At 44.4% G+C, this 23,013-nt stretch overlaps 1 protein-coding gene across 17 annotated transcripts in view; it reads right to left on the bottom strand.

Annotated features, from left to right (window-relative positions):
- KLF12 (KLF transcription factor 12) overlaps positions 1–23,013 on the bottom strand; it is a 266,658-nt gene that overhangs the window by 95,401 nt on the left and 148,244 nt on the right. For all 17 annotated transcript variants that reach the window (XM_015851638.3, XM_015851641.3, XM_085536078.1 and 14 more), the window contains one exon: positions 5,818–6,361. In XM_015851638.3, coding sequence (XP_015707124.2) covers positions 5,818–6,361 — 544 coding nt within the window. The remainder of the gene's footprint in view (positions 1–5,817; positions 6,362–23,013) is intronic.

The raw sequence follows: 23,013 nt of genomic DNA, 5'->3' as shown, positions 1-23,013 counted from the left end.
TTGCTGGTAGTACTCATGGATATCATCTGAAAGGAAATCAGTGGATTTAGGGTAATGGGACTAGAGTTTGCAAAGGAATGTGTTTCTGTCCTACCAGGCCATGTTGTTCCTTTCTGAGCCTCTCCTTGTTCCATTTCACACTACAAATTCAGCCCACATCTCTTTGCTACTCTCCTTATGCTTTTGTCTCCTACCTCCATCTCTCCTGTCCTATCCTGTTTTTCCTCTTGAACATATTCACACATCCATACCCACCTCACCACCATCCTTTCCAGCTTCCCAGTATAGTTTCTCCTTGCTTTTCCTCAGGCTTATTCTTTTTTTCAGAGTTCTGAATCTGGCTGGCTTTCTGCAAATGCTTATGAATACCAAAGAATGGTCAAAATCCAAACTAAACTTGAGGCTCATGGCTCAATACCACAGAGGTTCTAGAGTTTTACACCAAAAAATTAATAAAAAAGAAGGAATAAATTCTTCAACATAGAAAATGTTGTTTTTTCCCTGTCTCAGTCTCAGGAAGAAAAGATTAGTTTGTGGGTTTTTTTTGTTTTGTTTTGTTTTGGGTTTTTTTTTGTTTTTTTTTGTTTTTTGAAAAAGAAGAAATAAAAAGAAGAAAAAAAAGGGAAGGCCTGAGGCAAGAATGTGGCATGAAAAAGTGTTAGCCTAAATGGTTAACATATGGACGATCTCCATGCAGCTGAAGACAAGGCTTTAATGGGAACTCTCAGGCAGCCTTATCCATAGGTGTTGCTACCTGCTGTGCCTCTAATTACACATTTTAGCAACACACGCCATTGCTCAACAGGGAAAAAAAGAAGGTGAGGAAAAAGTTTCTCCTGGGATTTTAACAAGCTGGAATGCTTTAGTATGTAATAATGCCTAGTGGTCATCACACACACAAAAAATCTTAAAATCTTTTTCAAGATTATTGATGACAGAATAACAGTGAAGCAATCTTCATCTCTTCATCACTGGGGGTTGAGACTTGTGGCTTCCAGGAACTTCACAGACTCATAGAATCATAGAATGGCCTGGGCTGAAAAGGACCACAATGATCATCTAGTTTCAACCCCCCAGCTATGTACAGGGTTGCCAACCACCAGACCAGGCTGCCCAGAGTCACATCCAGCCCAGCCTTGAATGCCTCCAGGGATGGTAAGGGATGGAACTTCTGTAAGGCTTCCATCCCCCCTATGCCCTAACAGCCTTAACATATTGCCTCACTTTGTGCATATGGAATAAGCTAAGAATTGGGTTGTGGGTGAGCTGGCAGTGCAGTGGTAGCATGCAGGGACTTCCACCGCAATGGGAATGGCAGGAAGGGAAGTCTCAAAGATGGTAGGAGAGTACGTGTCTATCTGCATGTGCATCTGATTAGAGTGTTTTGGGATCACATAAAGGTGTTAGAAATGTGTAGGTACTTACTGAAACCTCACATGCCTGCTGTTACATCACCAGAATACATCCTGAATATGTAGTCTTTGATTACCTTCTTACTATGTATTTTTAATAAATTCCCAAAACACTGATTCTGATTTTGGTTTAAATTAGGTGAACTGAGAGGTTTTTTATCGTGAAACAAGAATCACTGTGACAGAAGGGTGCTTTTGTAGCAAAGCCAGGGTTGCTGTTGCTCCTCCTGAAATGTAGTATGACACAGGGTCTGATGGGATGCTCACTTCTGTGCCTCGTCACCTAATTGAGTAGATCTTCCAGGAAAACATTATGGCATATGGAAGACGGGGAAGTGATAAGGGACAAGGAATGAACAACCAACTTTTATATCCACCTGGACTTTGATATGTTCCCACACAACATCCTTTTCTCTAAACTGGAGAGACACAGATTTGATGGATGGACTGTTCATTGGATAAGGAATTGGCTAGATGTCTGTTTCCAAAGAGCAGCAGTCAATGCCTCTATGTCCGAGCAAAGAACGTTGACAAGAAGTGTCCGTCGGGGGACCCTTGCTGTTTAGTATTTTCACTGGTGACATGGACAGCAGGATTGAGTGCATGCTCAGCAAGCTTTCAGATGACAGTAAGCTGAGCAGTACAGATGACATTTTATAGGAATGGGATGCCAAGAACAGAGACCTTGACAAGCCCGGGCCCATGTTAACCTTATAAAGTTTAACAAGGCCCAATGAAAGGTCCTGCACCTGGGTCAGGGCAATCCCAAACATGCATACGCTGAGTGACAAATGAATTGAGAGTAGCCCTGCAGAGGTGGTCCTTGGGCTACTGGTGGATGAAAACTCAACATGAACAAGCACTGTGCCCTTCCAGCCCAGAAGGCCAACTGTATTCTGGGCTGCATCAGAAGAGGTGTGGCCATCAGGGTGAGGAAGGTGATTGTCCCCCTCTACTATGTCCTCATCAAGCCCCATCTGGAGTACTGTACCAAGGCCTGGGGCTCCCAGGACAAGAAAGATATGGAGCTGTTGGAGCAGGTCCAGAGGAGTCCATGAAGCTTCCCAGAGGGCTGGGGAACCTCTCCTATGAAGAAAGACTGAGGAAGGTTAGTTTGTTTGGCCTGGAGGCTCTCGGGAGACCTCACTGAGGACTTCCAATACTTAAAAGGGGGCTACAGGAAAGATGAGGGAGAGACTCTCTACCAGAGCATGTAGTGTTAGGACAAAGGGTAATAGCTTTCCACTAATTAGATATATAAATAAGAAAATTTTTACTCTATAGGTGACCAGATACTGGAAAAGGTAGTCTAGAAAGTCTGTAGATGGCTCCATCCCTGGAAGTGTTCAAGGCCAGGTTAAATGGGCCCTTGAGCAGCCTGGTCTAATAGAAGGTGACTCTGCCCATGTCAGGGGTATGGAACTAGATAATCTTTAAGGTCCCTTCCAATACTAAGCCTTTCTGTGATTTTATGAATCTGTGCTGCAAACATCTCAGGTATATGGGAGCTATTTCTTTGCAAGCTGATATAGTTTTCAGTGCTGCAGAAAAGGTTGGATTTCAACAGGGAATCTTGCAAGTGAAAAATTGGATAGAGGCGGCAAGACAGAACAAAATGAGCAGTACAGATGAAGGCAGAAAAGTAGATCTGAGACTCTACTGGAGAAAGGCGTGAGTAAGAGTGCATGGATCAGTGATGCCATGGATAAGAAAGAATGGCAACAGAGATGACAGCATGGGGCAGAAATATTAACAGATAAGGAGAAAGAGATGAAAAGCTGCTAACTCTGGTGCTCAAAGAATAATAAGGAATGATAATAATAAATGAAGTAGAAAAAACGAGGAGATGAAAAGAGAGGAAGATTTTAACAGATTTTACTTGAGCTGTCCACAAGGCTATTGTTGGGAGGACAGTTTTCTTGGAGAGAGAGGTGGACTTCATGGTTCCCATAAAGCACAAGGGGAAGCACTAAGCCACCTGAGTAAAATATCTGGAGGCAGGGTTCAGCTAATAAAGGAAGTTTGGGAGCTTAAACATGAAAAGGTTCTAGTGAAAGTTGGGAGGAACAGGACATTTCAGCACAAGGAAAACTGGTATCTAAGAGGAAATAACAATGGAAAGTATTTCTCTGTATTCCCCATCTCTTGCATTTTTCCCTGCTCTGAACCAGGTCACACTTAATTTTGAATAGTTTTATCATTGAAAGTACATCTGCTCAGGAAAATAGTCTAAGTTGGATGATCTTGTAGGTCTTTTCCAACCTTGGTGATTCTGTGAAATGTCAGAAGTAGTGACTTCAGATATTTCTGAACCCACATTTCTCCTTCAGTTGGTGTAGAGGATTAGCAGTCAATTCAATTTGTCAAAAATGTCTTGTTAGCATTAGCATCCATATACTTCTTCTTTAAAGCTAACTAAGAGAAGTTAGCCTGTGCATTTATGAAATTTGTTTAATCAGTTATTTCATGCAACATCACTGTTATATTTATATTGTTTAAAAATGACAAAAAGTATACTCCAGCAAAAGATGACAAAAGAGGAGTACCTAGAGTAGACTGCTGCCCATTATTCTTCTACTGTATTTATTCAAATCCACTTGAACATTTCTAACTAAATAATTAGTGAAAGCAAAATGGGTACAACTGATGAGAAATGACATAAAAAGAAACCTTGATCCCTTCTTTTCTTTTAGCTTTAATAGGTGTAGCAGGGCTGGCTAATGATCTCTGCCAATAATAGTACAAAAGAGAGATTGTCAGGGCAGCTCAGCAGGCCTGGAGCTCATGGGCTGAAATCCCTACAGCGCATTAAATTCTGGAATTTCGTTGATGAAGCCAAGGTAGTGAATATCCAACTTTTACAAGATCAAGAGGTCCTTCACATGGAGGAGACTACTACCAGAGCCAAGCAGCACCTCAGAAAAGAAAACACATGGCAGAAATTCCGATGAGCTCAAGGTCAGGTGCTGCTCACAACTCCAAAACCAAAATATAGGCTCAGACTAATGCTTTTTATTATTATTATTTCAGACAACACGCTGAAACATTCTGCTTTCATTTATCACTTCTTGACAAAAATGCCATAAGGTCCCAAAACTGCATAATTGTATGAAATGTACTAAAACTTCATAAATAGTCATTTTGAGGCTTAAAACGAAACATGGATCTGCTTTGAGTTTGGTTCCTATGGTTTAAGCCTGTAAAAAGACACACCTTGTACTTGAGTACTGAAGGAATGGGTGAACCATAGATTTATGAACAACAGAATAGTACTAAACATCTGAATGACCAACCACTGCCATATATACACTAACAGACAGACATGAGAGTTATTAAGAAAAAAACATCTTTCAGTTGTGGGTATCTGTTCATTATGCAATTAGGTACTCAAGAGACATTATGTGTTACTAAATGTCCCATAACTTCATAAGCCCTAAAGTAAGGTTATCTGCCAGTATCCTCCCTTTCCGCTTCAAGCAATACCTCATTTCAGGGGAGAATTAGCCATATTTTATACGCCCATATACAATGAACCCTGAAATGAGTATCCCTCATTCCCTACCTCATGTTCCCATTTCTGTCACTAATGTCTTCTTTACAAGGCATCTGGGCACATCTGTTTTCTCTTTTCTTCCTCTATCCATTATGTCATCATCTCTAACAATTTTTTGCTGCATTGGTAACTGTCACTTTCTCATTTTTTCTTGCTATACAGCTCCCTTTTTGTGTTCTTTGGACTCCTCTCTAAGACTGCATCTGTCCTTCTGGCATGTGCTTTCCTCCTCCCTTCACACCTCCACGAACCTCTTATATCCTGTGTCTGCAAATTTCATTCCCAGCACTCTGTGTGGTTTCCTTCCCTTCTGCTGTTTAATCTGGAAGAGGCAACTTCATTCAAAATATGCCACTCCTTGAGCCTAATAAAACCTATCTCTCTGTATGTGCTACTCAAGAGCCTTCCCTTTTCACATTCCTAGAGTACAAGTGCTTTCTCTTTGATAGAAACAATCTCTCTGACTCTCCTGCCTGCTCGCGTTTTTTGAGCTCTGTATCACCTAGTGAGTTTTTCATGTCCTTCTATGATATTCTATACATTGTCATTATTCCGTTGTCCTATTTCTTCAGTTCCTAGGAAAGATCTATTTCTTGCAGGACAAAACTTGACATATGCTGTCTAAGCACCTGACATCACTGCTGACCTCAACTATTTTTTTCTGGAATTTATTTTAAAGAGCACTGAGGATAAGATTTCTAAAGGTCCTCCATGAGTAGCTTAAGTTTTGTGTCACTTTGGCAAGTGACACAGCAAGCTTGCAAACTAACAGTTTTATAAGGCTGTTCTGTTTTCTTCATACAAGAATGATTTTACAGATGCCACAAACATACAAAACCAGTTCTACCTTACCTTTGACGTGGCTTCTCCCATCCTCCAACAGTGGCACTACTATAGTGTTGTTCATATTCCCAGGTGATCTCACAGCTGTATAGACAACAGGTACTGACTGTACCACAACAGGTATACGGTGCACATGACTCATTTTATTGGACTGCAAGTTCATGGGGCTTGAAGGTGGAACTGGATGGATAATGTGCAAAAATTGCTGGCCTCCGACACCAGACGCAGAGGCCACAAGAGGACCTGGACTTAATACTGATGGTACAGATGCTGCTGAGGATACCGACGTTATTACTGTGGGTGATGAAGCTGGTCGACTAGAAGAAGAAGAAGTAGAAGTAGAAGAAGGGGAGGAGGCTGATGCTGTCATGGAAACTGGTGAAGATGAAGCTGCTGTAGGGGATGACCTGGCTTTGTTTATCGATAAGTCCACTGGTTCAGTCTGTGTTTGGAAATGATCTGCAGATAATGAATCCTCCGGAGGATCTGCCTTCATGTTGTTTAGTAACAAGGGTACAGCTTCCATGTCTGGGTAGTTGTGGACGTTTGGAGACTGTTGAGGAAGGACAGAAGGACATATTTTTAGTTACATATGTGGCTAAAGGCAACATGAACGCCCAGTGTGTCATCCCCCAGAGAGATGGTCAACAGTATTTTCTCAACAACCTTCCAAATGCTTGAAGCCTGTAAGTTCTCCTGCTTGCCTACATTCTTCGAGACCAGGCAGACCTTGCTTCATCTTTCTGTCATAAGTGACCTTTAAAAGAACAAGTCTAATCACTTGTTCACTCTTTGCAGCAGCAATTCTTACTTGAGTTAGAACACCATATATTCTCCCTCACTGATATACTTTCTCTTTTTTGAAAATTTATTTTATATACAAATCAAAAATAAAATAAAATCCTGATTTTGCAAAATAGCTTTGTGCCATTGGCTAATCCTTTCAAAACTAGTTGGTCTAAATTTATTCTAGAATGATGACACCTGTGACTATTTATTTTCATCATCAATGCGGTTAACAGAATTTTTGGATAACAATACTGGGCTAAAGATAGATCCCTGGGGAAGCCCACTTGATGCATCTTCCTTTCATGACAGCACATCATTAATAACTACCCTACAAAAATGTTTTTTCAAGCCATTTGCAATAGGCAGAGCAATGAAGGAAATATCCATTGATAACCTGGTAGTAAGAGAAAGCTTAATATCTACCTGGCACAACACTGCAACAGTGCTTCTCTGTGGGCACACTGCCACATCTCCATTCCCTACTGTAGTACGGAACCCAACACAGATCAAAGAAGCTTGCTAAGCTACTTCAAACCCTGACCCAAAACAATTATTTCACACACAGATCTAATAAGCCATCTTTTTATGGTACCTAAGCAGCCCCAAATGCATACCCTCATTCTCTAGACCACAGTATGTAGTTTCTAAAATACTAAGGCAGACACAGTAACCCAGAAACATTTCAGTTCACCCACTCTAAGTAGGCTAATAATCAGGCAAACTATGAATTTGATTTGGGATTTTTATAATCTACTAGGGCAAATATTTTCATTGACAATCACCATTTTTGAGTCAGAGCCAAATTTTATCACAGAATAAACTTTGACTGCAAAGGAAAAACAGAAGCATTAATATTAAACCATAATAACAACAGTCTAAGTGGGTATTAGCCCTAACATTATGAAAGATGAGATGTTTAGAAGATCTCATCCATTCAGTTGATTTAGATTTGTTCTTGGACCTAACATTTCCTCCCATTTGAAAGCAAGAACATCTCTGGAACAGCACATCTCCTGCTCTATTCACATACAAATCAACTTAAAACAAAGAGATCCCAATTCATCCGGCCACAGACCCTGCTGTTCAGCTGTAATACAAATAAGAAAAACAAAATTTCATTTATAAAGACAATGGGGATTTCTGCTTAAAAAAGAACACAGCATAAAGAACAGGTCACTTTTCAAAGCATGCAACAAATGTGAATGACGAGGTCATGAAAATTTCTTCCTCAAAAAGGTAGAACAGTCTGTAATTGCTCACTGACAGCTGCTTACAACTTACCCTGAAACACCTTACCCTGGATACTGCCAGTAATGAGATTCAGCATTAGGCACACTGGTTGTGCAATGATAAAGACAAAACCATAAATATACATAGCACAAAGTGGGTCATTTTTCAGCTCTTGACAACAGCTGACAGAAGTCTTAACATGCAACAGGCAAGCAGCCTGGTTTTGTTTAGCTAAGGAGACCAGTGACAGAGGGAAGGCAAGGTGCGAAGGGATACCCTGCACACCATATAGCAAAACCTTCAGAAGATCATGTTTCTTAAAGGCCTTAGAGAAGGGGGATAGCTGTTTTCTCATCATCTCCATGTACAGGAGAGATGTGAGATCGCCATGCATCCCCTTGTGCACAGGGTTGGGCAAAGGTATGATACAGCATTTAGAAGCAGTACGAATTGCCAGCTCCTGGTTGAAGATGGGCAGACAAATGGGCAGTGGAGGAATTCCTGCACATTGACAGACTTCCAGGTTTCCCCTGGGTACGTGAGGCAGATTCCAGTGATAGTGCTGCCTGCCTCAGTAGTAACAGGATGACGGCAGGAAGAGCAAGGAAGGACCCAGACTTGTACAAAGCCAAGGGCACCACTGCAAGTGCAAACAGGACAGACAGAAAAGCACAGTAAGTGTTCTATACATGGATAAAGTTGCCTTTGAGATAAAGCGCAGTTCATGTGTCACCACAGTCTTAAAGATCTTTCCTCAATTGTTGTATGGAAACTGAAGTAATTATATCTACTCTTTTGAGAAAAAGAAAAAAAGAAAAAAAAAAAAAAAAAGGAAAAATTAGTATGTAAGAACAGGCTACCATATAAATCATTTTATATTTTAGCAGTCTTTGTATATTTAGTTTTCTATTGCACGATCCCTATACTACTTCCATCTTTCATTAGTACACTCTTTCAATCTGGTTTCTGGATCAGTGCTTGTACATGATTGGAGCTGCTATGTACTAGCAGCTATGTACGATAATACAGTTACTATTGCTATTTCAGCCTTCATTATTAAGATGAAACTTGAAAAAATAATGACGCCTTCATGAATGTCTACACAGAATAAAACTGGTTTGTGCTCCTATGCCCTCCTTTCGCTCCCAAAACTCTGAAATTAAAAATGTCTGTGCTTTCATACACTCCGGCCATTGCTGAATTCAGCTGACATTACAAAACACAGCAGGATCCCTACTAGCAACACTTTGTGTCTCCTTTGGCTTCAGATAAAAACAAGTGAGTTATATTTTGTACTGACAGTAGTCAACAGAGACAACTACTCCAATAACTTGCACCCTACCAGTGACCCAAAAATGATGGAGGTGTTTTTCCAGGATCTCAGACTTTAACCCAAGGTGCCAAAGCTCTGTTTAGAACCACTGAATCGTAGAGTCATCAAGGTTGGAAAAGGCCTCCAAGATCATCCAATCCAACTGCCCACCTATCACCAATAGTTCTCAATGAACCATATCCTCAACACAACACGTAATGTTTTCACAGAATCATAGAATCACAAGGTTGGAAGGGACCTACAAAATCACCCCATCCAACCATCTTCCCATCACCACTGCTACCACAAGCTACTAAACCAGATCTTGTAGCTCCTCATCCAGACGCCTCTTGAACATTGCCAGGGTTGGTGACTCCACCAGTGCCTGACCACTCTCTGAGCAACAATCAACACCCCTTTCCTCTTCACAGTCATCCAGACACTCAGCCCCAAGCCTATAGTGCTGCATGGCGTTATTGTGGCCAAAGTGCAGAACCCAGCACTTGGCCTTGTTGAACCTCATCCCATTCACTTCAGCCCAGCGATCCAGCCTATCCAGATCATTCTGAAGGGCCTCCCTACCCTCAGGCAGATCCACACCACCTTCCAACTTTGTGTCATCTGCAAACTTACTGAGGGTACACTTAATCTCCTCACCTAGGGGATCCCCTCATCTAGTTCATTTTCTTGAAGACTTCCAGGGTTGGAGACTCCACCACCTCCCTGTGCAGCCCATTCCAGAGCCTGACCACTCTTTCAGAAAAGCAGCATTTCCTGACATGCAGCCTGAATCTCCCCTGGCACAACTTGAGGCCATTCCATGCAGTCCTATCACTCTTACACAAGAGAAGAAGCTGATGCTCAGCTCATCACAGCCTCCCTTCAAGAAATTAAAGAGAGCAATGAGATCTGCCCTGAGCCTCCTCTTCTCCAGACTGAACAATACCAGCTCCCTCAGCTGCTCCACATAAGACCTGTACTCCGGAGCCCTTACCAGTGTTGTTGCCATTTATAGCAAGGGGTCAAAAACTGAACACAATACTTAAGGTGTGGCCTCACCACAGCTGAGTACAGAGGGACAATTACTTCCCTGCTTCTGCTGGCAACACTGTTTTGGATACAAGCCAGGACAGTACTGGGCTCCTCGGCCACCTGCTGGATCATATCCAGCCAAGTATCAAGCAATACCCCCAGGTTTATTTTCTCTGCACAGTCTTCCAGTCACACAGTCCAAGACTGTAGAGTTGCCTGTGGTTGTTGTGGCCAAAGTGCAGGACCCAGCACTTGGTCTTCATACAATCAAAGAATCATAGAATGGTCTGGATTGGAAAGGACCTCAAAGATCATCTAGTTTCAACCCCCCTGCTGTGTGCAGGGTTGCCAAACACCAGACAAGGCTGCCCGGAGCCACATCCGGCCTGGCCTTGAATGCCTCCAGAGATGGGGCATCCACAACCTCCTTGGACAACCTGTTCCATTGCATCACCACCCTCTGGGTGAAAAACTTCCACCTACTATCTAATCTAAATCTCCTCTGTCTCAGTTTAAAACCATTCCCCTTTGTCCTATCACTACCCACCCCATAAAGAGCCGTTCTCCCTCCTGCTTATATGCTCCTTTCAAGTACAATGAGGTCTCCCTGGAGCCTTCTCTTGCCCAAGCTAAACAAACCCATTCCCCCAACCTTATCTCATAGGAGAGGTGCTCCAGCTCCCTGATAATCTTAGTGACTCTCCTCTTGACCCACTCCAACAGCTCCATGTTCTTCCTGTACTGGGGGCCCCAGGCCTGGATGCAGTACTGCAGATGAGGCCTCACAAGAGCTGAGTAGAGAGGGACAATCACCTCCCTCTCCCTGCTGGCCACCCCTTTTTTAATGCAGCTCAGAACACAATTGGCCTTCTGGGCTGCAAGTGCGCACTGCTAGCTCATGTCCAGCTTCTAGTCTACCAGGACCCCCAAATCCTTCTCCACAGGGCTGCTCTCAAGTTGCTCTTGGCCTTATTGAATCATAAAATAATAGAATCATAGAATCACAATGTTGGAAAGGACCTACAAGATCATCTCATCCAACTATTCTCTTACCAAAATTACTACAACAGCGCTACTAAACCATATCTCTAAGCTCCTCCTCCAGACACCTCCTGAGAACCATCCAGGATGGTGATTCCACCACCTGTCTGGGCAGGCCATCCCAGTGCCTGACCACTCTTTGAGAGAAAAGTTTTTTCTTTGTATCTAATCTAAATCTCCCATAGCACAACTTCTGGTCTTTTCCTCAGGTACTTAACAGAATGACAGAATCACAGAATCACCAAAGTTGGAAAAGACCTACAAGATTACCGAGTCCAACCATCCACTAACGCATCACTAATAGTTCTCATGAAACCATGTCCTTCAACACAACGTTCAAACATTCCTTGAACACCTCCAGGGTTGGTGACTCTACCAACTCCCTGGGCATTCCATTCCAGTGCCTGACCACAGTGAAGTAGTATTTCCTAAGCACCTTTCAGATACTGGAAGAGAGCGATAAGATCTCCCCTCAGCCACTTTTTCCCCAGACTAAACAGCCCTAGCTTCCTTAGCCTCTCCTCATAGGGTTGATAAGCCCTTCACAAGCCTCGTTACCCTTCTCTGGACCTACCCCAGTACCTCCATGTCTTTCCTGTGCTGAGGTGCCCAAAACTGAACATAGTATTCGAGGTGAGACCTCACCAATGCCAAGTACAGGGGCAGGATGACTTCCCTACTCCTGCTCACCACACCATTCCTAATCCAAGCCAGGATGTTGCTGATCTTGGCCACCTGGGCACACTGTTGGCTCATATTCAGACGACTGTCCATTAGCACACCAAAGTCCCTTTCCATCAGGAAGCTTTCCAGCCACACCTCCCCAAGCCTGTAGGGTTGCCTGGGGTTGCTGTGACCAAAATGCAGGACCCAACACTTGGTCTTATTGAAACTCGTGCCATTAACCTTGGCCCATCGATCAAGTCTATCCAGGTCCCTCTGTAGCGCCCTTCTCCCCTCAGGCAGATCAGCACTGCCTCCCTCCCAACTTGGTGTCATCTGCAAACTTACTGAGGGTGCACATAATCCCCTCATCAAGATCATTAATATAGATGTAAAATATAAGCAGCCCCAGTACGAAGCCGTGGAAGACACCGCTTGTGACCAGCCACCAACTGGATTTAACTCCACTGACCACAACTCTCTGGGCCTGGCCATCCAGCCAGCGTTTCCCCCAGCAGAGCTTATACCCATCCAAACTATGGGCAGCCAGCTTCTTCACAAGGATGTTGTGGGGGACAGTGTCAAAGGCTTTACTCAAGTCCAGGTAGACGACATCGACAGCCTTACCTTTATCCACTAAGTGAGTCACCTTCTCATAGAATGAAATCAGGTTTGTCAAACAGGATCTACAATTTGTAAACCCATGCTGACTGGGCCTGATCCCCTGACTGACCTTCAATTGGTGTATGATGACTTTTGAGATTATCCGCTCCATAAACTTCCCCAGAACCAAGGTGAGACTGTAAGCCTGTAGCTACCAGGATCATCTTTTTGGCCCTTTTTGAAGATGGGAGTCATATCCGCCAGTCTCCAGTCCACCAGGACATCCCCAGTTAGCCAGGACTGCCAGAGAATGATGGAGAGTAGCTTGGCAACCACATCTGCCAACTCCCTCAGCACTCTAGGGTGCAGTCCATCTGGACCCATGGACTTGTGAGCATCCAGCTTTCAGAGCAGGTCCAAAACCATCTCACTGTGGATCATACAGAGCCTATTCTGTTTCCTATCCCTACCTACCAGCGCAGGGGGCGGTGTTCCCAGGGAGTAACAAGTCTTACCAGTGAAGACTGAGGCAAAGAAGGCATTAAGTACCTCAGCCTTATCCTGATCCTTGGTCAACAAGCTGCCCTCAGCATCCAACAAGGGATGGAGATTCTCCCTAACCTTCCTCTTGCTGTTGATGTATTTATAGAAATATTTATAGAAATATTTATTGAACATATTTTCCCCAGCCTTCTCCCAGAAACGTCTGTTGTTCTTGGGAGTCTGGCAGCTTCCAGAGCACTTGGTGGGTCAGGAAGGGTTCAGCTGAAGGTCCCTGTGACCCAGTGGTCTGCCCTGGCCTCTGTCCCAGCCTGCGGAAACCGAACACAAGGGCATGTGTCTCCAGGCAGCTCCTTTATCCCAGTGTTCTTTGCCTCTGGTGTCAGGGAGAGGAGCAGCCTCAGTCCCTGCCCTCGTGTCTGCACAATGGGGCCACTGAAATGCAGGCAGAAACAGAACTGCAAGGCAGACCAGCATGCCTCCCTGCTAGAAAGGGTTCTGAACAACACTGCAGACTCTGCTGGTCACTGTTCTTAGCTTGTGCTTTCTGCTAGCCCTTTGGAACTGTAACCAGTACCCTTGTAGTGCTCCCTATCGTTAGCTGGTTGCTAATAAATGTTGCCAGGCACACACAGCACGTGATCTCCCTGTTCATAAAGCATTTTTTGGTTTTGTGAAAAATCATTCCTTACTGCCCGTCTTCCCATCTCTCTTGGAAAACCAAGCAGCCAGTCACACAACCAGTCATCATGCCTGAGTGAAGCACAATACAGTCGTGGCTGATAGCAAATTACCTGCTGGATGGCCACCCTTTCCTGCACAGCTACACATCATCTTCTTTCTAGTGCCCCCAACTCAACTTATGATAGGCTGCATTTTGTAACAGCCCCTTTCCACGCCATCACCCTACTCAAAGAATCATAGAATCACAGAATTGCTCTGGTAGGAAAAGACCTTAAAGATCTTTGAGTCCAACCACAACCTAATCATACTACCCTAACTAACAGCCCTCTGCTAAGTCATGTCCCTGAGCACCACATCCAAATGGTTTTTAAACACATCCAGGGATGGTGACTCAGCCACCACCCTGGAGAGCCTATTCCAGTGCTTAACTACCCTTTCTGTAAAGAAGTGTTTCCTGACATCCAACCTCAGCTTACCCTGGTGCAACTTGAGGTCATTTCCCCTCATCCTGTCACCTGTCACCAGAGAGAAGAGACCAGCCCCGGCCTCACTCTATGGCAATCTCCTCTCAGCACCAGCATTTGTACGCACAGCAGAGATTAAAAACAGCACAAAATCAGAGATCATTTTGTTTTTAGCAGTCCATCCTGGCACCTTTACACTCATGAAGTTCACGGGGTACCAGATTCCAGTGAGGCTTCATGCTTTTGTGGAGTGCATGGCACAGATTACGACCCTTCAACAATCAGCTGTCAGCTTTCAAACTGCTCTTCTTTTCTAGCTGCACTCTCACAAGGTCAAACAGTTTGTAAGAAAGCAGACCAAAAAAGCTGTCCTTGATGACGGAAGCTGAACAGACTAAATTTAGCCTTTATAAAATAAGCCGCCTTTGAGGACAGGAAACTAAAAAATAAATTGCTGAATATTTAACTCTTCAAACATCACCAAAAAAGCACACACCCTTCGCAGTAGTCATCATGCTGCCCCACCTCATCCTGCTCTAGCAGCAGCAGTTTGAGGCAGGATGATTCTGTTTTGTTAAATTCTTACAGGAGGGTGAGATGAGCAAATCATATCCCTCCTGCTATGCCCACCACAGCTGCACCCAAAGGAGGAGGCTGGGTGCTGTGAGCACAGAACTGTGCCCATCTGAAACAGCTTTCTGCCCCAGCTGCCATGTGTGCAGGGCAAAACCTGGATAGCAGGAATATTTCAGCAGCTCACATGAAAATAAACTCATACTATGTTCAAAATAACAAATGGATATAAAGATGAATAACAAAAGAATGGTGGTGACAGACCACTACATAGAATCGGATGGGGAAACACACAGAAAGCTGAAAATTAAAGCCAAGTAAAGGATGTAACAGTTTGTTTCTGAGTGGAAAAGCTCCAAGTGAGCAGGCATTTGTGCCTTTTGCTCGAGGCTGCTGCTCCAAGCCTTCCCTTGCTGATAGGACTGAAAGGGGCATATAAACAGGAAGGAGAACTGTTGTTTATGAGGGTGGACAGTGATAGGACAAGGGGGAATGGTTTTAAACTGAGACAGGGGAGGTTTACATTAGATATTAAGTTTTTCACCCAGAGGGTGGTGACACATTGGAACAGGTTGCCCAAGGAGGTTGTGGATGCCCCATCCCTGGAGGCATTCAAGGCCAGGCTGGATGTGGCTCTGGGCAGCCTGGTCTGGTGGTTGGTGACCCTGGACATAGCAGGGGGTTGAAACCAGATGATCTCCAAGGTCCTTTTCAACCTAGGCCATTCTATGATTCTGTGATTCTATGAATGCACTGTCTGGATTCAGTAGACAAATCCAAGAGGTCACGCTGAAGAAGACATCTAGATCTTCCTGTTTTTCACAGGAAGCACAAGTTTAAAAGCAGCTTACCATTAGTTTTTGAGAAATGACTGCTTAGGGTTAAAGGGAACTTTGTGTTCAGAGTGAAAATGAGATCCCCAAGAGATTGCACTCCTGAATTAGGCTGAGTCAGACTCTATTCCAATAACTCCCATTGCTCCTTTTCTAAACAGCACCGGTTGGTACCATGAGAAAGAGGGGCAGGGTCCAGGGATGACTGAAATTAAAATGGGTTCAGTGAAAATGCACTTGAACAAATTGTGCCAGTTCAACAGGAATGACTGGATGATGCCCACTTCATGGATCACTATCTCAGCACAGCAGTTGGTTGTTTGATTTCAAAGTAGATGGTTCCAACTCTCAATGCCTAGCAATAGAATTTCTGTCCTCTTTGTGACCCTGAAGAGGCAAAACAAACTCAGTGCAATCTATGAGGTGCAGGTGTTCCTTGTTAACAGACTGTTGCTTAATGTATAGAACATACAGCACATTTGTACTCAGTACTGGTGAGGCCGCACCTAGAGTACTGTGTTCAGTTTTGGGCTCTTCACTATAAGAAAGACACTGAAAGCCTAGAACGTGTCCAGAGAAGGGCAACAAAACTGGTGAGGGGTCTGGAGCACAAGTCTTATGAGGAGTGGCTGAGGGAGCTGGGATTGCTCAGTCTGGAGAAGAGGAGGCTCAGGGAAGACATCATTGCACTCTACAACTTCCTGAAAGGAGGCTGTGATGAGGAGGGGTTTGGCCTCTTCTCCCAGGCAACAAACAGGACCCGGGGAAATGGCTGCAAGTTGACCCAGAAGAGGTTTAGATTAGACATAAGAAGGAATATTTTTTTTTTTTTTTCTCAGTGAGTGGTCAGGCACTAGAATGGCTGCCCAGGGAGGTGGTGGAGCTGCTGTCCCTGGCAGTGTTCAGGAGGCGTCTGAATGAGGAGCTATGAGATATGGCTTAGTGGTTTGCTGTAGCTACAGTAATGAAAGGATGGTTGGACGAGATGATCTTGTAGGTCCCTTGCAACCTTGTGATTCTATGATTCTATGATACAAAACAAGAGAACAACTTTGAGATGGGGAGATGGAAGTAAGTAAAGCCAAACATTAATAAACAGAAAGTAAAATTCAGGCTCCATGGTTATAAAAATATTTTCTTAAGTTTTCCTGAATAGCCACACTAAGGTACTTCTGCACTGTGTGGAGGTATTCCACAATTACTGCAATAATAAAACCTCAAACCTTTCGCAATGACTCGAACTAGGTGCAGGGAAATGTGCTTAAAAAGAGATCCCTATACAAACATAATTAATTTTTAAACACGTTTAACAGTGAACACAAATACACTTAGTGTAAAATGACTTATTTTTAAATAATGCATTTCCAAAGAAGGAGTAAGCACTAAGGTTACTTTGTGTTTAACCCTCTCATGCCCACACAGATTTATCAAGGCATTTGTCCCATGGCACACAAGGAGAAAAAGTGATAACACCTTCTACAGCCCAAAAAGTTAATCAGATCCTGTACTATCTGATAAGTTAAATGTCAAAATAATACCTTTCTTGTACATGAGCCCTCACTTACAGTATTTCAATGTCTACACAGGACTACCACAACTTTTTTAAGAAATAGAAAACTCTATGTCTTCAATTCCTACATCATTAATACATTCAGAAAATAAGATGTCCAGCACGGATTGATTATTTATATTTGACCAGTGTGTCTAGAATACTCTACCAAAGGAACAATCTGTTGAAATAAACTAATAGACGTCTACTGGTATAAAACAATACAAGAGAAACTTAAGTCTAACAAAGGTTTTGAACAACAGTAGTATAATAAGTTCTTGCAGTAACACTTGCTTCTAGCATATAAAGAATACTGATAAGTATACTTGAATTTCTTGTACTAATCCATTTTAGATTTGAGAATCATTTCTGAAGTAACAGCAATTACCTAAATAAAAGCTAAAGGGAAGTAAAATACTACTTAAAATATCTGACTTCCCCCAATTCATAATCATTCTTGGCATCAAACAAATAGTTTACAAAATCCCAAACAATGTCACATATCTATTCAGTAGTACTCTTTATAGCATTTTCTCTCAAGTGTTTGGAGTAATTCTTCTTCAACTTCAATTAGTTCTCTACTTTCTCTAGTCCAGCCTTAATTTGGAATCTTTCCATATAGTTTATTGAAAAACTATGCACTGTGTAGTACTACGAGCCAAAGAAGATTGAGTTAATAACTTTGAGTCCTTAACACTAACATTAAAGAATACTAAGGAAAAAAAAAATGTATTAAACATACATTTGCATTTTTTAAGGAATTTGAAGTTGTCAGTATGGGCTGATTATTTAGCATGAAATGGAACACATCAGGAGCTTTCTGCAAGTACCTACCACACAGATTTGTGGATAGAAAGGTCCAGCAAACTAGCAAGGCTTAGTGAAAGTCATTCTTGAAAAGAAGTGCTGAGCATTATTTATAATTCTAAGTGAACACATTCAGACTATGTTCTAAAATTCATTTCTATTTAAGCTGGATGTATTCAGTGCATACAAGTAAACCAGTTTGCTTTGATAAATGACAGCCTGAAGAGTAATTTGAAGTCAATAATTTGCTGAAGACATAGTAGTGAAAGTTTTACACAAAGAGTTGGCCACAGAATATTTATCAATGCAAAAGCAATAAGAAGACTACGACAAATAATTCATGAATAATTTAAATATGTACAAGTTGTTGCACAGCTCCAGGTGACACTCAGCCATTTCCCCCCCAGCCAGTGAAGATTCACTTCAGAAAGAAAAGAATCCAAATAAGCTTTTAAAAAACTAGTGAATTCCAGCATGTTCCTCGGGCAGAAACCAAAGGACACCCTCTTCTAACTTGATGTTGGGCCTGGTGAAACAAATGTGTCCTGTACTATTTGATGGCATTGAGGGTCCTCAGTGTGAAATCACACAGCCGAAATCTTTAATCCTCCAAGATGAGAGCTCAGTCTAATGAGCTCTACTCCCTGCTCATTAGAACTTGGGTCTAAGGAGCATCTCTCTGATCTCCTGAACTCCTCTTGCTTTCCACCACGGCCCTTCCCCTGGGACCAGGCAGCACCAGCTGACCTCTGAGAAGGAATAACAGCTGAACTTGGAAGAAGAGTAATGCTGGCTGGAGAAAAGCCCTACAAACAGACAAAATGCAGACTGGGTCTGGTGTTCTCTGAGAAAGGAAACAGATAGCAAGTTGTTTCTGGAAAGGCTGAGATAAGATCAGCATAGGGACCAGAGCTTCCAGGGGTCATGATACGGGAGCTGTGATTTAAGGGATTCCACCATGGTAAGTCCTAAGAGAGCTGTCCTACAAATCCTAAAAGAGCTACCTAATGTCACCTTAGAGGCAACTGAGTGTGCTATGAGTAAATCTTTTTGAAGAAGATGAGTATGAGAAAAAAATGGTGCTCATCCCCCAGGGTTGTGGGGCTGATTGGCAAGGCTGTAGGCCTTGGCTCGTGGTCAGGAACAGCGTGCATGACCTCGCCCGGGGGGAGGAGATGGTCCCGATGGGAATGAAAGAGTTTCTGCCAAGTAAAGCGAAATGCCCTGCCAGTGGCTGACATGAGACCTAGAGATTCATCATTCCTCCACTGTCAGCAGATATTCCTAAAACCCAATGTTGAAACATCCTGTCCCTCTGTTAATACTAGGCCACAGAAAAATGAAGACAAGAAATACATGTTGCAGTAATTGCCCACTACAGGGTCTGGACAAGAAGACAGTTTTCTTCCTAACATTCCCAAAAGGCCGATTGCTTCATCTTTCAGCCTGGATTAGTAATGTTGCTTTTAGTAAAGCTTTTGGGAGGCGATGGTTGGAAATGGCTATTCTTGTCTTTTCCCCTAAAAGTGAATGTGCTCTTCTATAATCTACGAGATCAGAGCCAAAACATTACAGTACAAAATTTAAAAAACATAAACATATTTTAAGCATGAAGCTGTAGTTGTATTGTTTTATTCATTCTGATTTTAAGGGTTACTAAATGGTATACAAGAAAATCTGTTCCTGTTCACAGTCATTTCCACACTATTCAGTAAAGCTTACAGTGCGTATCTATAACAACTTTTATTATTTTAAACTACCACAACTGAAACCTGAGGCAACTATACACACTCATATTCTTATTTCCTTGCATCTTTAACTCTACAAACAATACAACCTCAACAGAGGAACCAAAATGAATTCAAACAGATACTTTTACTTTTTTACTTTTACTTCGGCCTTTTGATCGCCGAAGTCGCCTGACTCGGAGCCGTCCCGGAGCGATCGGCAGCGACTGACCGCGTGGTTCAAGGGGGATCTCGGGCGGTTCCTTCAAGGGAACCCCCGGGCTAGAGGAGCAGCCCGGCAGCTCTCGCGGGAGGGGCCACGGGACAGGGCTGACGGGGCTGACGGGGCTGACGGGGCTGACGGGGCTGACGGGGCTGACGGGGCTGACGGGGCTGACGGGGCTGACGGGGCTGACGGGGCTGACGGGGCTGACGGGGCTGACGGGGCTGACGGGGCTGACGGGCCGTGGGCGTTGCCTGGCAACGGCGGGAGATTGAAACGTGCACAGGGAGGACAGCGACGCGTCGCTGCCACCAGAGACGGACAGGAGGGGTCAGGGTCCGTGCACCTCGTGACTTCCTGTTTCAGTGCTGGTAACTATTCTGCTTAGACATGGTCGTGCCCCGGCGGAAGGCTGAAATACTCAGAAATACTGAGGAGGCCCAAACAAGGGTCCCATGCTCTCAGAAAAGTGAGGCAGCAACCAAGAAGACTGCGGAGACCCAGACTGAGGTCCTGCACATGCCTGATCGGAAGGCTGCTACCAAAAAGTCTGAGGAGACTCAGACTGAGCCCCCAACCCGAGATGCTGGTGTGCAGGTCTCTGGCTGTACTGAGTGCCAGAGCCTGGCCCTTGCAGTGCTGGGTGAGGAAGGCAGTGATTGTGTACGCTGTGACCAGGTTAACTACTTGCTCAGCCTGGTAGTTGACCTGAAGGAGGAGGTGGAGAGGCTGAGAAGCATTAGGGATTCTGAGAGTGAGATTGACTGCTGGCACCAAGCCCTTTCAGCTCCTAGATCTTGGCAGCCGGATGAGGCTCTGCATGGAGAATGTCACCCCCTGCTGCCTTGCAAACAGGTAACAGAGGGGAACCTACATGCAGATGGCGTTCCTGCTATAGTGAACCCACTGTGCTCTCACCCCTCTGGGAACAACGGCAAAGATCTGGAGGATGTAGGTCAGTGGCATAAGGCCCCTGCTCATGGATGCAGGCGTGCCCCCCCGGTGAGTCCCTGGCCCCCCCAGCTGCCCCTGCAGAACAGGTACAGTGCTCTGCAGGGACAACTGGATAATGGTGGTGATGATGGATCTCCTCAGTTGGTGCTTCCCAAGTCTAACCAGTCTTCGCCTAATACATCATCAAATAGGAAAGCACGACGGATTATTGTCATTGGTGACTCTCTGCTGAAAGGAGCAGAAGGGCCAATATGTAGACCAGACCCTCTGCATAGGGAGGTCTGCTGCCTCCCAGGTGCCCGAGTAAAGGATGTAAAGAAGAAACTTCCTTCCCTAGTCCGACCCACTGATGACTATCCTCTGTTGTTGTTTCAGGTTGGTAGTGATAATTTACACAGAACTTCCCTAAGGACTCTGAAAAAGGATTTCAGAGGCCTGGGGAAACAGGCAAAGGGTTCGGGAGCACAAGTTGTGTTCTCCTCTATCCCTCCAGCTATAGGGAATAATGAGGGAGTTAATATAATGGGCCAGCGGATTAATACCTGGCTCCGAGCTTGGTCTGCTCGGCAGGGGTTGGGTTCTTTGACCTCGGCTCTGTCTGCAGCAGACTGGACTGGCTAGAAACCCATAGGAGTGGCTTCTCTCACCGTTCAAAAAGGATCTTAGGCCAAGAGTTGGGCAGATTCATTCAGAGGGCTTTAAACTAGGTATGAAGGGGGATGGGTGTGTAATTGGGGTTGCTACCAGAAAGTCGGTGCGTAGCGACCCCGTGCTTGCAGGAGAGGGATGTGCTTGTAAGAACCCATGGTCTTGTGCCTTCGTGACGGAGGAGGATGACTCTATGAAGGGGGAAAGGGGTAAAGCCAGGTCTTCTAGGGAGGAAGTGGTATTAGGATTAGGAGCGAGGTGAGGGGCTTGGCTGAGGTGCGCCTATACCAATGCATGCAGCATGGGCAACAAACAAGAAGAGTTGGAAGCCATTGTGAGGCAGGCAAACTATGACCTAGTTGCCATAACGGAAACATGGTGGGATTGCTCCTATGACTGGAGTGCTGCAGTGGATGGCTACAAACTCTTCAGAAAGGATAGGCGAGGAAGGAGGGGAGGCGGCATAGCTCTCTATGTCAGGGAATGCTTTCATGCTGCAAAGTTTGCGACTAGGGAAGATGTGGTTGAATCCCTATAGGTAAATATCAGGGGAAGGGCCGATAAGGCAGACATCCTGGTGAGTGTCTGTTATAGACCACCAAACCAAGATGTAGAGGCAGATGAGCTGTTCTATTAGCAGCTGGCAGGAGCTGTGCGGTCACCAGCCCTTGTCCTCATGGGTGACTTTAACTTCCCCAACATATGCTGGGAATACGGCACGGCAGAGAAGAAGCAGTCTAGGAGGTTCCTGGGATGCACAGAGGATAACTTCCTAATGCAGCTGGGGAGAGAGCCCACGAGAGGAGCTGCCCTGCTAGACCTGCTGTTCACAAACAGGGAAGGTCTGGTGGGAGATGTGGAGGTTGGGGGCTGTCTTGGACAGAGTGACCATGAAATGGTAGAGTTCTCGATTCATGATGGAGCCTGGAGGGAGAATAGCAAAACTGCCACCTTAGACTTCCGGAGGGCAGACTTTGACTTGTTCAGAAGACTAGAAGGGGCAGTCCCCTGACATTCAGTCTTAGCGAACAAAGGGGTCCAAGATGGCTGGTCGCTCTTAAAGAAGAAAATCTTAAAGGTGCAGGAGTGGGCAGTACCCCTGAGCCGTAAAATGAGCCAGTGGGGAAGAAGACCAGCATGGATGAATAGGGAGCTGTTCCTAAGGTTGCAGGAGAAAAAGACAATCTACCGCCTGTGGAAGGAGGGAACAGCAACTCAGAATGACTACAAAGAGGCTCTCAAGATGTGTAGAGGGAAAATCAGAGAGGCAAAAGCCCAGCTTGAATCTAAGCTGGCCGCTGGGGTATAAACAAACAAGAAACTCTTTTACGAGTACATCAACTGTAAGAAGAGGACAAAGGGGAATCTCCATTCTTTACTGGACAAGGTTGGACATGTGATCACAGAGGATAAGGAAAAGGCAGAGGTTCTGAATGCCTACTTTACATCTGTCTTTAAAAGTCATCTCAGTTATTCCCAGGGCTTCCCATGCTCCGACCTGGTAGTCTCAGCTGGGGAGCAGACTGAACCCCCTGTGATTCTGGAAGAAGCGGTCAGGGAATTACTGCTCCA

Source organism: Coturnix japonica, chromosome 1 (genome assembly GCF_054131305.1).
Source record: "Coturnix japonica strain WE chromosome 1, WE-NBRP24, whole genome shotgun sequence".
Classification (NCBI taxonomy): domain Eukaryota; kingdom Metazoa; phylum Chordata; class Aves; order Galliformes; family Phasianidae; genus Coturnix; species Coturnix japonica.
This window is presented reverse-complemented; position numbering and strand designations above follow the sequence as displayed.